Source organism: Salminus brasiliensis, chromosome 3 (genome assembly GCF_030463535.1).
Source record: "Salminus brasiliensis chromosome 3, fSalBra1.hap2, whole genome shotgun sequence".
Lineage (NCBI taxonomy): Eukaryota > Metazoa > Chordata > Actinopteri > Characiformes > Bryconidae > Salminus > Salminus brasiliensis.
In genome coordinates, this window is record NC_132880.1 from 2,610,057 (window position 1) to 2,624,231 (window position 14,175).

Here is a 14,175-nt window from a genome sequence, read left to right on the forward strand (position 1 = left end):
GTGCACCATTAAAGCACCTCTTCCAGGCGTTTACTCAGCACTGGACATTGTGAAAGGCTTCAGCGCAGCCGGCCTTCACTCTCAGCGGGTCTGTCTGAATGAGCAGGTGCATCTCTGTCCAATCTGATTGTCCATCTGCAGGGTTGGGTTGGGTTTGACCGCTGTCGTACTTGACAGTGTGTGTTTGTGTGTGTGTGTGTGTGCTCACCTGCCTGATGTATGCTTTCTCTGCGAGTGTGTGTGTGTGTATGTGTGTATGTGTGTATGTGTGTATGTGTGTGTATGTGTGTGTATGTGTGTGTGTGTGTGTGTGTGTGTGTGTGTGTGTGTGTGTGTGTGTGTGCTTGCTCTATGTGCAGGTGTGTGAGATGACTTTGCAGGCACTGATTGATTGATTGATTTTTTTTTAATGTGGGAAATGATCATCTTGCGCTGTTTCCTAAAGGAGAAGACGGCTGTTGCAGCATGTGTATGAAAGGCGGCCGGTGTAGTGGATAACAGGTTCCCCTGGCTGGGCTACCGCACCGGACCGCACCGCACCTCACTACAATAAACCCTTTAGCTTCATTTGAGGCACCAGACATGTCCGAACTACACCGATTTCAGAAGCATCCTGGTGTAACTGCTAGAGAGAGGGTGTTCAGTGTGATGCTCGCTCGACCACTTAAAGGAACAGTTTGTTTGAATAATAAAATAAACCTGGATTATCGCCGATCTCCGATGCAGTCGATCAGCCGAGACATGTTTGCTGTCTGAAGTTTGCGTCTTTAGTTTACAGCGAGAGAGGCCAGGCTAACGTATCTTTTTGATACATTTTAAGACAAATTTATGATGATTGTGGCATGTTAGCTATATTGACAAAAGTATTGGGACACCTACTCATTCATTGAAAAGAGGTTTTCCTGCTTTTGTTACTGAGTAACTGTCTCTACTGTCCAGGGTGGAAGACTTTCTACTAGATTCTGAAGCTATGAGGATTTGATTGATTTCCAGGAGGTTCCAATAGGTTTAGTCTGGGTTCTTCTCCACATGGACTAGTCGAGCTGTGTGTGCAATTGTGACATTTGGACATTAGCCGCATTAGCAGCTAGCATCTCTGGTTGTAAAGTAAGTAAGCACACGTCAGATACCAAACATGTCTCGGCTGATCGACTGCATTAGGGACTCACAATCAGGTTGATTAGATTGTCCGGGGATCTTAATCTGGTCTGGTGTTCGTACCTCTGGTCTTAGCCGAGGGTTCAGTCTTTCCCACATGCTGTTCTCATGAGGGTTTCATGTTCCACAGCAAGTTCTTGGCAGAACTGTGCTGAAACTGAGGGGTGTAGCAATCACGCTCTCACTGCGTCGGCATGCGCGACCCCCACCAGGGAGAGCTTTCTCCAGTTTACAGGCCTCAAAGCCGAACCCAGGCGGGCTGAAGGGCCGCTTCATTACACCATCCAGGAGAAATGTGATGATTTACCTTTGGGTTTCCTCCAGATGGATCGTTTAGAGCAGCGCTGGAGCAGCTTTCTCTCTGTTTGTAGAACATTTTAGCTCGTAAAGAGTCTTATGTAACTGAACCGGCCGTAAGTCTCTAAAATGACCTCACTCTGAGCGACCACACTGGTCCGGTGTAACTCAAGCATACCCTAGGTTCGAACAATGCTAGCCAAGTTGTGGGTTCCTGTAGGCACTGATATTTAAAAGTGTTTCCCCTTCGCAGAATAGAAGTGGCTCTTTTTTGGCTGTAGGTTGGGTGGAGGGATCCGGCTCCAGTCCTGAAGGGCCTTAGTCCAGCACTTCCTACTCAAATAAACCCGATTCACATCAGCAGCTAGTTGCCAGAGTTAGTAGGTGTTAGCCAAAAACGGCCAATTAGTCACAAGTGAAGGTGGTGGTGAATGGAACCAGGAACCAGGAAAGCGTTGGGTCCCCAGCTTCGCTGCCCCTGTGCCGGCCAACATCGCTCAAGAGTAATGAGGGGAGAAGGCGCCATCCGCCCACCCTGGGATGGCAAAGCAGCATGGCTTAGGATTTGAACCCACCCCGGGCCATAGTGGCAGCGCATTTGACTGCTGAGCCACTCGGAGCCTGTGATGGTACTGTTTGCCAAAAAAAATGTCCAGATATGGTGGAAGAATACATGCAGGGCATTTAAGATAAAATAGTCCCCAAAGAAATCGTATTGTTTTCATATTTGCCACAATTTTGCCAGCATTATCATCTTATATAAAACTCTGAAGACTCGTGTCTGTTCACTGGTGGGTTTGCATCGTAAATAAAGTGCCTATATTTGTTTTGTAGTCATGACGACCCATGCCTGGTTCCATTCACCGTCTGTAAATTTCTATTTGATGAATATTATGTTAATTGAACAATTCATATGTTAATGAATGTCACTTTCACAAAATACACAACAAAAGATAACTTAAATGCGCATGTTGTCATAATTATGATATATAATAAAGATATATCATAAAAAATATGATAAAATACTGATTTTGCATCATAATATTTTTTTCATTTTGATAAAGCAGATCACTGGCAGCTGCATAAATGTTTTAAGTCGATTATTTAATTGTTAATTGTTTAATTGTTTTATTATTATTATTACTATATATTAAATATAGTTCATGTTACCTATACGTGTACTTACAAGGACCCCCAAACTCTGGACGCTGGACTCCCCTGGACCACCTTTCATGTACCCTGATCTACACAGTAGTGCTGGTCAGTGCACAGTACTGTGGGGTATAGGCCGGACCCCTTCTGTCCATGTATGCAGAATGACTGGCCGAGCCATTAGACTGTTAGTTAGCTGGCCTGTTCAGGTGGTGTACTGCTCTGACGCTGAGCAGCTGGTCCTGGTGTTGAGGTGTATACATGTGTTTTATGCGTGGGGTATTTATATGTGTACGTCAGCAAGGTGGGCAGTCCTGCTGTGCATGAGGTCTTCGCTCAGGTTGGGGTGTGGTGTTTTTTTAAGGTGATGGGATTCCTGAGTTTGATTAACTGATGGGTGGCTTTCATGATGTTTTATTGTGTAAGTACTAACCTTTCACAGGGGTCTGGGGTGTGTGTGTGGGGTGAGAAATCGCTGCTGTGTGTGTGTGTGTGTGTGTTTTTGCTGCACTGCTTATTTTAGCTGGTGTACGGTAAGTGATGGTAAGGCATTACGGTTCCTGTAGCTCTCTGATTGGATTACAGTTGTGAGTACCAGCTCTTTCAGCATGATTAGTGAGTGTATCGCTGTGTTTATGTGTGTGTGTGTGTGTGTTCGTGTGTGTCTGTGTGATCATTAGGGGGAGCTGGAGAAGCAGCTGCTGCAGGCAAACCCCATCCTTGAGGCCTTCGGTAATGCCAAAACGGTCAAGAACGACAACTCCTCGCGATTCGTAAGAGCAGTCCCCTCTCTCACTGGTTCACAGTCACAAACCCTGTGTGTGTGTCTGTGTGTGTCTGTGTGTGTCTGTGTGTGTCTGTGTGTGTCTGTGTGTGTCTGTTTCCATAACCGTACTCCTCTCTTCATCAGGGAAAATTCATCAGAATCAACTTTGATGTTAATGGTTACATCGTTGGAGCCAACATTGAGACCTGTATCCTTTCATTGCCTCGCTGCTCTTTCTGTTTTCGTTTGTAAAGGAACAGGTTTTGAAGGTAATGTTCATAAATCCATAAGCGATCAGATACCAGAGTTAATAAACTGCTGTCTGATGGGTTCTTGGGTGGTATAAGATATTCCCAATGTTCAGTTTCTAAGATTGCTAATAGGTTCCTCTTGTGATAATCAGGTGCCAAGCTAATGGACCCTGAAGATAATGGTCAGTTTTAAGACTCATAGATTACCAACGTAATGAGGAGTCCCTAAAGTCCTAAGGAGTCCCTATATTCCTGAACTGATGCTCAGTTCCCAGCTTTTATATAAACAATAATAATAATATAATATATAAACAATGTAATTGTCAGTTCCTAAAATAATCTTCCTGAAATAAAGACCAAGTGCTAAAGTAGTAGATCCCCCGACATAATGAAAGGTTCCAAAATATTTAGATTCCTAAACTAGTGATCAGTTAACGAATAGATTCTCAGCATAATGGTAAAGTGCTTATGACCAGTGCTTATGCTAACAGTTTCTAAAGATAATGTCCAGTTCCACTATGATAAGTTTTTAAAGATAATGTCCAGTTCCACTATGATAGATTTTTAAAGATAATGTCCAGTTCCACTATGATAGATTTTCATAGATAATGGTCAGTTCCTAAGACGTTGTGTTCCAAGGGGTAACTGACAGTTCCTGATCTGATGCATTTCAGAGATAATGGTCAGTTCTTAAACTGATGTATTACCAAAGGAAGTGGTCAGTTTTTTTGAGCTAATATATGCCAGAGGTAATAGTCAGTTCCTAAGATCATACGTAATGGGGAGCTTCTCTCTCCCCAGTGCAGGTGTTCCCCTCTGTATTTAGTCCACGACAGCTCTGGACCTGAAAGAGCAGTCTCTAATGTAAAGTCTGAGATGACCTCTTGCCCACATCACACTACCCCTTAACCATCTGACCTTCAGACCTTCTGGAGAAATCTCGCGCCATCCGCCAGGCCAGAGAGGAGCGAACCTTCCATATCTTCTACTACATGCTGACGGGAGCAGGAGACAAATTACGCTGTGAGTTTTTTTTTTTTTTTTTTTTTTTGGGGCGCCCCTGAGATGGAATACACACGGACATCACAGACTGAGATTATGCTCGTAAGGTGTTGCAGGTTAACTGGTTTTGAAATCCACAAGAGCTTACGTGGCAGAATCCTTCCCATTAGCCTGTGAAGTGGAGCAGATGACGGATGTTGACGGCTCCTCTAATGTGGTCAGTTGGGCTGCCGGAGCAGGTCTGTTCTTGATCAAAGGCTCGTCATGAAAGCGCTGTTTGACCAGCGTGCCGTGCTGTCCACACTGGCCCATTGTCTTTAAGAAGAAGTGGAGCTGAATGCAGAAATGTGGGCACACAAGACACACACACACAAAGACGAGCTACTAGTGTGTGTGTTTGTGTGTGTTTTAGCCTAAGGCCTGCAGTTACGGTCAGATCTTTCCTTCCGTCTGGCCAACTAGTGTGTGTGTGTGTTGTGTTGCAGCTGAACTGTGTCTGGAGAGCTACAGCAAGTACCGCTTCCTGTCCAATGGCAACGTCACCATCCCTGGCCAGCAGGACAAAGACATGTTCACTGACACCTTGGAGGCCATGCGCATCATGAGCTTCGCTGAGGAGGAGCAGATCGGTCAGCACCAATTTTGAGCACCGTCCCTTTTAAGGTCTTTCTTTTGAGGCCGGCTGTGTGTTTACGGGTTATTGTGTCTCCGTGTTCTTGCAGGTTTGCTGCGTGTGGTCTCCTCAGTACTGCAGCTGGGGAACATTAGCTTCAAGAAGGAGCGCCACTCGGACCAGGCCTCCATGCCTGACGATACGGGTAAGCTTTCCCAGCATTCCTTTCGGCCCTTTTGTGTGCGACTGCCGCAGAGTGTGTAAGTGGCTTGTTTACGAGGGCTGATGTTGCTTATTAGCCTGGCGCACAAAACCGGAAAGTTCATTAGCCAGCAGCGAAACGGATAAGACCCAAGCCCTGTTCACACACCCTCAGAACCCGGGTCATTACTGGATTGCTTTCACCAGTAAGGTCATTCACACATACAGCCCTTAAGCAGTGATTTACTGGAATGCACCCGTTCGTTCTGGTCATTAAAGAGGATGTGACGTCCTCAGCACCCAACAGCAATCATCTGTCAATATTCCTCATGAACAGAAAACACACCGTGAACCTTTTTCTCCTCTAAAACTGAAAACTCGACTGGAAAAACAACTTTTTTCAGTCTTTGCTGATCATTTCCTGTAGAATTGTGCATAAAACAAATCTCCATTGTGTCTGAGATCAGCAGAATTGTTAGGAAAAAGTGGGCGTCATGGCCGCTTTCAGAACTAGAGGATTTATAGCTGAGACCTTTTTCTTCAAGTCAAATTTATGTGTCTTTGTATAGTTTTTTACAAGTGTTGTCACAAAGCAGCTTTACATAATTAGTAATTAATAAAAGACAGAGACAAAAAAGAAGTGACGTAAGACATGAAGGATCAAAGACCCCCAGTGAGCCCCAACGGAGACAGTGAGCCCCAACGGAGACAAATTCGTTTAAAATATGAATTTGTGTAAAAGATATAAAGCAAATGGAAATGGAAGCTATAGTTGTTTTCAGGATTGGAAAAGCTTATGGCACCTGGTATTCCCAGGCAGTCTGCCATCCTAAGTACTAAGCAGGCCCGACCCTGATCTAACGCTCTACTCAAATGCTCTGGTGTTCTTCTCTAGCTCTCTAGTGCACGGATCTAACGCTCTGGTGTACTGACCTATCAATTTACTCGATTGCTCTTGTGTTCTACAGCTCTAGCATCCTGATGCAGTACGCTCTGCTGTACTGTTGGAATGCTCTTCTCAAACGCTCTAGTGTCTCCTTATCTTTCGCTCTACTTGAACGCTCTACTGTACTGATCTAATGCTCTAGCAGCCTGACCTGTCGCTCTATTTGAGCGCTCTACCGTGCTGATCTAATGCTCTAGCAGCCTGATTTGTCGCTCCATTTGAGCGCTCTACTGTACTGATCTAATGCTCTAACAGCCTGATCTGTCGCTCCATTTGAGTGCTCTACTGTACTGATCTAATGCTCTAACAGCCTGATCTGTCGCTCTATTTGAGTGCTCTACTGTACTGATCTAATGCTCTAGCAGCCTGATCTGTCGCTCCATTTGAGCGCTCTACCGTGCTGATCTAATGCTCTAGCAGCCTGACCTGTCGCTCTATTTGGGTGCTCTACCGTACTGATCTAATGCTCTAGCAGTCTGATCTATCGCTCCATTTGAGTGCTCTACTGTACTGATCTAATGCTCTAGCAGCCTGATCTGTCGCTCTATTTGAGTGCTCTACTGTACTGATCTAATGCTCTAGCAGCCTGATCTGTCGCTCTATTTGAGTGCTCTACTGTACTGATCTAATGCTCTAGCAGCCTGATCTGTCGCTCCATTTGAGTGCTCTACTGTACTGATCTAATGCTCTAGCAGCCTGATCTGTCGCTCCATTTGAGTGCTCTACTGTATTCTAATGCTCCATTTGAAAGCTCTACCATACAGATCTACTGTTCTCCACAAATGCTCTAGTATCTAGTCCTGATCTATCACTCTATTTGAGCACCCTACCGTACTGATCGAATGCTCTACTTGAAAGCTCTACTGCACTGATCTGATGCTCCAGAATTCTGATTTCTCTCTCTACTCAATGGCTTGATTGTCCTTATCCAACACTCTAGCTTTCTGAGTTAACGCTCTAGTACAACGCTCCACTGTCCTGATCTAATGCCCTAGTCTTACCCCCATCTCTCTCTCTCTCTCTCTCTCTCCTCCAGCTGCCCAGAAAGTGTGCCATCTGATGGGCATGAACGTGACTGACTTCACCCGGGCCATCCTGTCTCCACGGATCAAAGTGGGCCGGGACTATGTGCAGAAGGCCCAGACGCAGGAGCAGGCAGAGTTCGCCATCGAGGCTCTGGCCAAAGCCACCTACGAGAGGATGTTCCGCTGGCTCGTCATGCGCATCAACAAAGCCCTGGACAAGACCAAGCGCCAGGGGGCCTCCTTCATCGGCATCCTGGATATCGCCGGCTTCGAGATCTTTGAGGTACGGCCGTGCTTGTCGAATGTCACAAACGAGCAGAAACATGATCCTAACCAGAAACGGGATCCAGGTGAATGCCTTCACTTTAATGTATGTAAATGTAGGCAAGACAGACAACGTTTCATTGGTCCTTTCTCTGTTCCTTCAGCTGAACTCCTTCGAGCAGCTGTGCATCAACTACACCAACGAGAAGCTGCAGCAGCTGTTCAACCACACCATGTTCATCCTGGAGCAGGAGGAGTACCAGCGCGAGGGCATCGAGTGGAGCTTCATCGACTTCGGTCTGGACCTGCAGCCCTGCATCGACCTCATCGAGAAGCCTGTAAGTGTGCAGGGAAAAAAAAAAACATCTTAAATGGTAAAGCGAGCATCACACTCGACGCTCTCTCTCTCTCTCTCTCTCTCTCTACCAGTTAAGATGATCTTAATGCTTAGATGCTGTTGGTAAATTGGGCCCTGATCCACGTATCCCCCTCATTTTCAGGCCAGTCCCCCTGGTATCTTGGCTCTGCTGGATGAGGAGTGCTGGTTCCCCAAAGCCACAGACAAGAGCTTTGTGGAGAAGGTCCTGCAGGAGCAGGGCACTCACCCCAAATTTTTCAAACCCAAGAAGCTGAAGGACGAGGCCGACTTCTGCATCATCCACTATGCCGGCAAGGTAAACTCTCACCAGCCATAAAGTCTTCTATAAAATATTGACCTTACAGAGTGCTCTACACCGTTTCTCTTGTAGACGAGAAGTACTGCCAATAGAATAAGGCTCTCAGGAGCAGATCATCATATAAAGCCTCCCAGCATTGAGCTGTTGAGGGCTGGTGATCATCCAGCTTCCTGCCTCACTGACACTCTTGTTAAATGCAACCAAATCCTCACAATGCTGTGTATTCTTCCCTGGACAGTAGAGACAGTTACTCCAACAAAAGCAGGAGAAACCGTTTTGTAATGCTCTTGATTTTGGGGGAAAAAACCCCACTATTGAGCAGGTGTCCCAATACTTTTGTCCCTTTATTTGCCGTTCAGGTCGACTACAAAGCTGATGAATGGCTGATGAAGAACATGGACCCTCTGAACGATAACGTGGCCACGCTCCTCAACCAGTCCACTGATAAGTTTGTGTCTGAGCTGTGGAAGGACGGTGAGTAGAGCCAGCAGCTTCACCAGCCTCAGAAGCCAAACTGAAAGAACATTGATGAAGTTTCTTCTTCTCACTGAGTTTAGTTCTCACACACACTTCTGCCCTATTCCTGCCGACTCTGCTGATCTGGAGCTCATCAGTAAACACGCTGGCAGAGCTGACTAGCTGATGGATCCACATGAGTACCAGATCAGCAGAGTCTAGCAGAGGACCGTAAAGGTTCAGTAAAGTATTTGGACGCTTTAAACTGCAGCTAGGGTGGCTTACGGCAGAATGTCCAGGGAGGAAGGAACTGTTTTTCGGGGATGTTTGTCTGGGAGTCGCTGGTTGGGAATCTGTTGTGTTTACTGCTCTGGGAGTTGTGAAATGTGGGGGTCCGGGTTGCAGGAGCAGTGACTGACGGAGGTCCGTTTCCATGTTGAGTTTTCATGTTTCTCTTTTCGTTTGCTGAACCTCTGTTCTGCCCCTTCCTCTGTCCGGCCCCTTCTTCTCACCCCCTCCCTCGACCCTCTGTACCTGCCCTTCGCTCCTGTTCGTCCCTCTGTGTGTCTCTCTCTCTCTCTCTCTCTCTCTTCTCTGTCTCTCATTCTACTGCTCTCTCGCCCATTTTTCTCTGTCTCTCATTCTACTGCTCTCTCGCCCATTTTTCTCTGTCTCTCATTCTACTGCTCTCTCGCCCATTTTTCTCTCATTCTACTGCTTTCTCGCCCATTTTTTTTTCTCTCTCATTCTACTGCTCTCTCGCCCATTTTTCTCTCTCTCATTCTACTGCTCTCTCGTCCATTTTTTCTGTCTCATTCTACTGCTCTCTCGCCCCTGTATCTTTCTTTCTCGTTCTTCTGCTCTCACCCATTTTTTTTTCTTTCTGCTCTCGTTTGTTCTCTCTCTCTCTCTCTCTCTCTCTCTCTCTCTCTCTCTCGCTCTCTCTCACCCCCCCCCCCTCTTTTTTCTTTTCGTTTGTGCGTGGCTCTCAGAGGTGCAGAGTTGTCAGAGAGCTTATTTTTATCAGCGTTTTCCTTTCCTTCATTCTGAACCAGGTGACATCTTTTCTGTTTTCTCTCCTTTTCTCATTCTTTCTCCCCGTCCTGCATTTCACTCTCCCCCCCCCCCGCAGGAGTTCATCCCCCCCCATCCCGCCACGTTCCTCCGGTTGTGCTGTGCTGTGGTGTGCTGCTGAGTGTGTGTGTAAGTGTGTGTGTAAGTGTGTGTGTAAGTGTGTGTGTAAGTGTGTGTGTAAGTGTGTGTGTAAGTGTGTGTGTGTGCTGGAGCTCATCTCTCTTCCTCTCTCCCTCTCTGTGTAATAGTGTGGTTGGGGGCCCCCTGCTGTCGGTCTTTGGTACTGCAGAGATGGGTATAAACTGCATGGGTTTGGTTCTGTTATCACTCCAGTACAATACATCAGCACAGATATACACACACACACACACACACACCCCTTCTCATTCCAATCACTGTTAAGTAAGAGCACAACTAAAAAGCTTTACAAAAAGAAAATAAGTATAAATTACAAAATAAAAGGCCTCAGTTAAATCACTACGATAATATTAAAGTAAATTGCACTAAATAATTACTGTAACGCCCCCTATAGGCCCCATGTGCAGCGCACAACCCAGATGGGGTCCAGGTCTAACCCCTCCTGGTCTCATCACTGACCCTGGTGGGCATCCATATGTGGGGCCAAATTGGAACCCATAGACAAAACTCCCTTACAGGCCCCACATGGGCATGTTTATCTGGGTGCTCTAATGTGACACACACACACACACACACACACACACACACACACAAGCACTTAACACACCCACAAGAATCCACACATACAAGCTGTAGGTAAGACTGTCTTGCATATTGTGAGATTTGTATTTGTGAGTGAATACCCCCCCCAACACACACACACACACACACACACACACACACACACTCACCATGCTCACTGCATTGAACTGGTTCCATGTCCCCATGTATGACCCCCTCCCTTCCACACTTCACTGGCATCGTGTGACTCTCCTTACGTTCTCTCGAACCCCCTCCCCCCTTCACCTCCATCACTGTGTGGTCGTGTGGTTTGTCACCAGTTTTGACGAGTCTGTTGTTGTTGTTGTTGTTGTTTTGTTGTGGCTGACAGGATTGTGGGTAAACGTCTGCTGCTTGTGAGTCCAGCCTGTGAGAACCGGCATTAATAACCAGTGTTTCTCTCTCAAATCTCTCTCTCTCCCTCCCTCAGTGGACCGTATCGTGGGCTTGGACAAGGTGGCCGGCATGTCCGAGCTGCCCGGCGCCTTCAAGACTCGAAAGGGGATGTTCCGGACTGTGGGTCAGCTCTATAAAGAGCAGCTCTCCAAACTGATGGCCACTCTGAGGAACACCAACCCCAACTTTGTGCGCTGTATCATCCCCAACCACGAGAAGAAGGTACGGTGGATCTGCCAGAACCTCCCGCGTCTGACCTGCCCGCTCTGTCTCTAACTGCTAATATCTTTATTTTGTTGGTCCTTCTCTCTCAGGCTGGTAAGCTGGACCCTCACCTGGTTCTGGACCAGCTGAGGTGTAATGGTGTTCTGGAGGGCATCCGTATCTGCAGACAGGGCTTCCCCAACCGCATCGTTTTCCAGGAGTTCAGACAGAGGTACCTGCACTAATGGCTTAGACCTTTAGTGACCTTTATTGAGGGACACAGCTCGGGTCGATTGATTCTTCTGTAATTCAGAGTTGATCTGTGGATGTTTGTGTAACAGAGGTGCTGTGTGATGTTCTGCCCCTCAGATACGAGATCCTGACGCCAAACTCCATCCCCAAGGGCTTCATGGACGGCAAACAGGCCTGCGTGCTGATGGTACGAGTGTTAATTACGAACATCACATCCTTTAATTTATTTATTCGTTTTTTTATTTTAAACCTGCCGTGGAACAGATGTGGGGGACGTGCTGGTCTGGGGTTTTCCATCCCATTCTAAATACTTAATTAAAATAAATTACATTTTTAAAATTAATTAATTATTTAGATTTATTATTAAACACCAGTTTTTTGCTGGTTAACTCCTCACACAGTTGTCCGTTCCAATCCCAGATTGCAGTAATGAAGCAACCACCTTGCAATTAGCTAGCAATCACCTAGGATGTCATATCAACTGCCTAGCAACACCCTAGCAACCACTAAGCAACTCCATAGCAGCCACTTGGCAACACTGTACCCAATCATCATGAACCACATAGCAACACAGTAGCAACAGTCTAGCAACAGCATAGTGACCACCCAACACCACCATAGCATCCACCTGGGATTCTGTAGCAACCATCTAGCACCCTGTGTCCACATCGTACTATTAAACTAATGGAGTAATAAATCCATTCTAATGAAGCTTACCTGAAGCTCGCTGAGGTATATCTGTACCACAAGAGCGCGAGAGAGAGAGTTTGCGAGAGTTTACATTTTATTTCATATTCAAGTGATTCAAATAATATAATTTTTAATTAATTGAATAAAATAAATGAAAATAGAATAAAAATCTAAAGTGAAACACATAAATCATGATAATCTATTTACTATATATATATTTAAATAATGCTACTATTTAATTTAATTAATATTATTATTATTTTTATTATTTATTTTTCATTTCAGTTCTAAAAATTCTAAATTTTGGGTGGAGTAGAAAACTGTTAGCGTGATGATGGATCCCAATAATGTTAATAAACATTACTGTAAGTAATGTAAAGGCTCATTGTTCTCTCTCTCCCTCAGATCAAAGCTCTGGAGCTGGACCCTAACCTGTACCGGATTGGGCAGAGTAAGGTGTTCTTCCGTGCCGGAGTTCTGGCCCACCTGGAGGAGGAGCGGGACATGAAGATCACTGACGTCATCATCAGCTTCCAGGCCTGGTGCCGCGGCTACGTGGCTCGCAAGTGAGTGCCGTGACCTCACCACACCTGCCCATCAACACACCCAACACGATGCCTGGATGGTTACAGTGTGGCGTCTAATTGCGTTACAAACACCTGTTTACATGAGTATGGCATACTGAGTGTGTGTGTGTGTGTGTGTGTGTGTGTGTGTGTGTGATGTCAGGGCGTTTGCTAAGAGGCAGCAGCAGCTGACAGCCATGAAGGTGATCCAGAGGAACTGTGCTGCCTACCTCAAACTCAGGAACTGGCAGTGGTGGAGACTCTTCACAAAGGTAATCCTCTCGCGCTCCTGCGCTCACTCACTCTGACTCACTCACTCACTCACTCACTCACTCATGCTTTCTCTTGTCCTGTCTCGCCGTCTCACTGTTTCCCCCCTCTGCGCTGCAGGTGAAGCCTCTGCTCCAGGTGAGCCGTCAGGAGGAGGAGATGCAGGCTAAAGACGAGGAGCTCACCAAGGTCCGAGAGAAGCAACAGCAGGCCGAGAAACAGCTGGAGGAGATGGAGGTCAAACAGCAGCAGGTAGATCTCTCTCTCTCTCACACACACACACACACACACACACAGTTCTCTCGTGAGTTCTCTCACTATCAGAGAACTCACGAAAGAGATGACTAGAATAACATATAATTGTGTGTGTGTGTGTGTGTGTGTACGCGCAGCTGAACGCGGAGAAGCTGGCTCTTCAGGAGCAGCTGCAGGCCGAGATGGACCTGTGCGCCGAAGCAGACGAGATGAGGAACCGACTGGTGGCGAAAAAGCAGGAGCTGGAGGAGATCCTGCATGACCTGGAGGCTCGAGTGGAGGAGGAGGAGGAGAGAGCCAATCACCTTCAGACAGAGAAGAAGAAGATGCAGCAGAACATCACGGTACGACCCGCTGAAGCAGCACTGGGGTTATTCAGTGTGGTGTTCTGTTCAGACTTGGGGTTCTTGTTTAAATGATACTAGAGAAGATGTACATCTCCCAAATATAATGACAACAATTACAATTACAATTATTTATTATTATTATTATTATTATTATTATTATTTTCTTTTTTATTGTAATAAAAATAGTAATAACAATAATGTCCACTTTTTGTCCCACAGGATCTGGAGCAGCAGCTGGATGAGGAGGAAGCAGCCCGTCAGAAGCTGCAGCTGGAGCGCGTCACACTGGAGGCCAAGATGAAGAAGGTGGAGGAGGACGTCATGCTGCTGGACGACCAAAACAACAAACTGAATAAGGTCGGTCCATGCGTGGTCCAGCACAGCTGGCTAAGATTCTGTTCTTTGATGGGAAATTAATTTGCAGATTTGATCAGTGTAGTAATGAAATGGTTGTCGTAATTCTTTTATTATTTTAATAATAAAATGTATATAACTTGTGAAAAATAAGAAATAATGACAAACATAAGAGTAAAATTAACTGTTTGTCTCCCTGGTGGATTATCTGTGCACTACAT

General features: G+C 46.0%; 1 protein-coding gene across 2 annotated transcripts in view; it reads left to right on the forward strand.

Moving 5' to 3' along the window:
* Window positions 1-14,175, forward strand: part of myh9b (myosin, heavy chain 9b, non-muscle) — a 57,350-nt gene that overhangs the window by 30,745 nt on the left and 12,430 nt on the right. For both annotated transcript variants that reach the window (XM_072675168.1, XM_072675169.1), the window contains 17 exons: window positions 3,288-3,380; window positions 3,518-3,581; window positions 4,549-4,647; window positions 5,112-5,255; window positions 5,349-5,444; window positions 7,423-7,694; window positions 7,840-8,013; window positions 8,176-8,349; window positions 8,712-8,826; window positions 11,051-11,238; window positions 11,331-11,452; window positions 11,590-11,659; window positions 12,568-12,728; window positions 12,892-13,000; window positions 13,119-13,250; window positions 13,391-13,597; window positions 13,820-13,957. In XM_072675168.1, coding sequence (XP_072531269.1) covers window positions 3,288-3,380; window positions 3,518-3,581; window positions 4,549-4,647; window positions 5,112-5,255; window positions 5,349-5,444; window positions 7,423-7,694; window positions 7,840-8,013; window positions 8,176-8,349; window positions 8,712-8,826; window positions 11,051-11,238; window positions 11,331-11,452; window positions 11,590-11,659; window positions 12,568-12,728; window positions 12,892-13,000; window positions 13,119-13,250; window positions 13,391-13,597; window positions 13,820-13,957 — 2,358 coding nt within the window. The remainder of the gene's footprint in view (window positions 1-3,287; window positions 3,381-3,517; window positions 3,582-4,548; window positions 4,648-5,111; window positions 5,256-5,348; window positions 5,445-7,422; window positions 7,695-7,839; window positions 8,014-8,175; window positions 8,350-8,711; window positions 8,827-11,050; window positions 11,239-11,330; window positions 11,453-11,589; window positions 11,660-12,567; window positions 12,729-12,891; window positions 13,001-13,118; window positions 13,251-13,390; window positions 13,598-13,819; window positions 13,958-14,175) is intronic.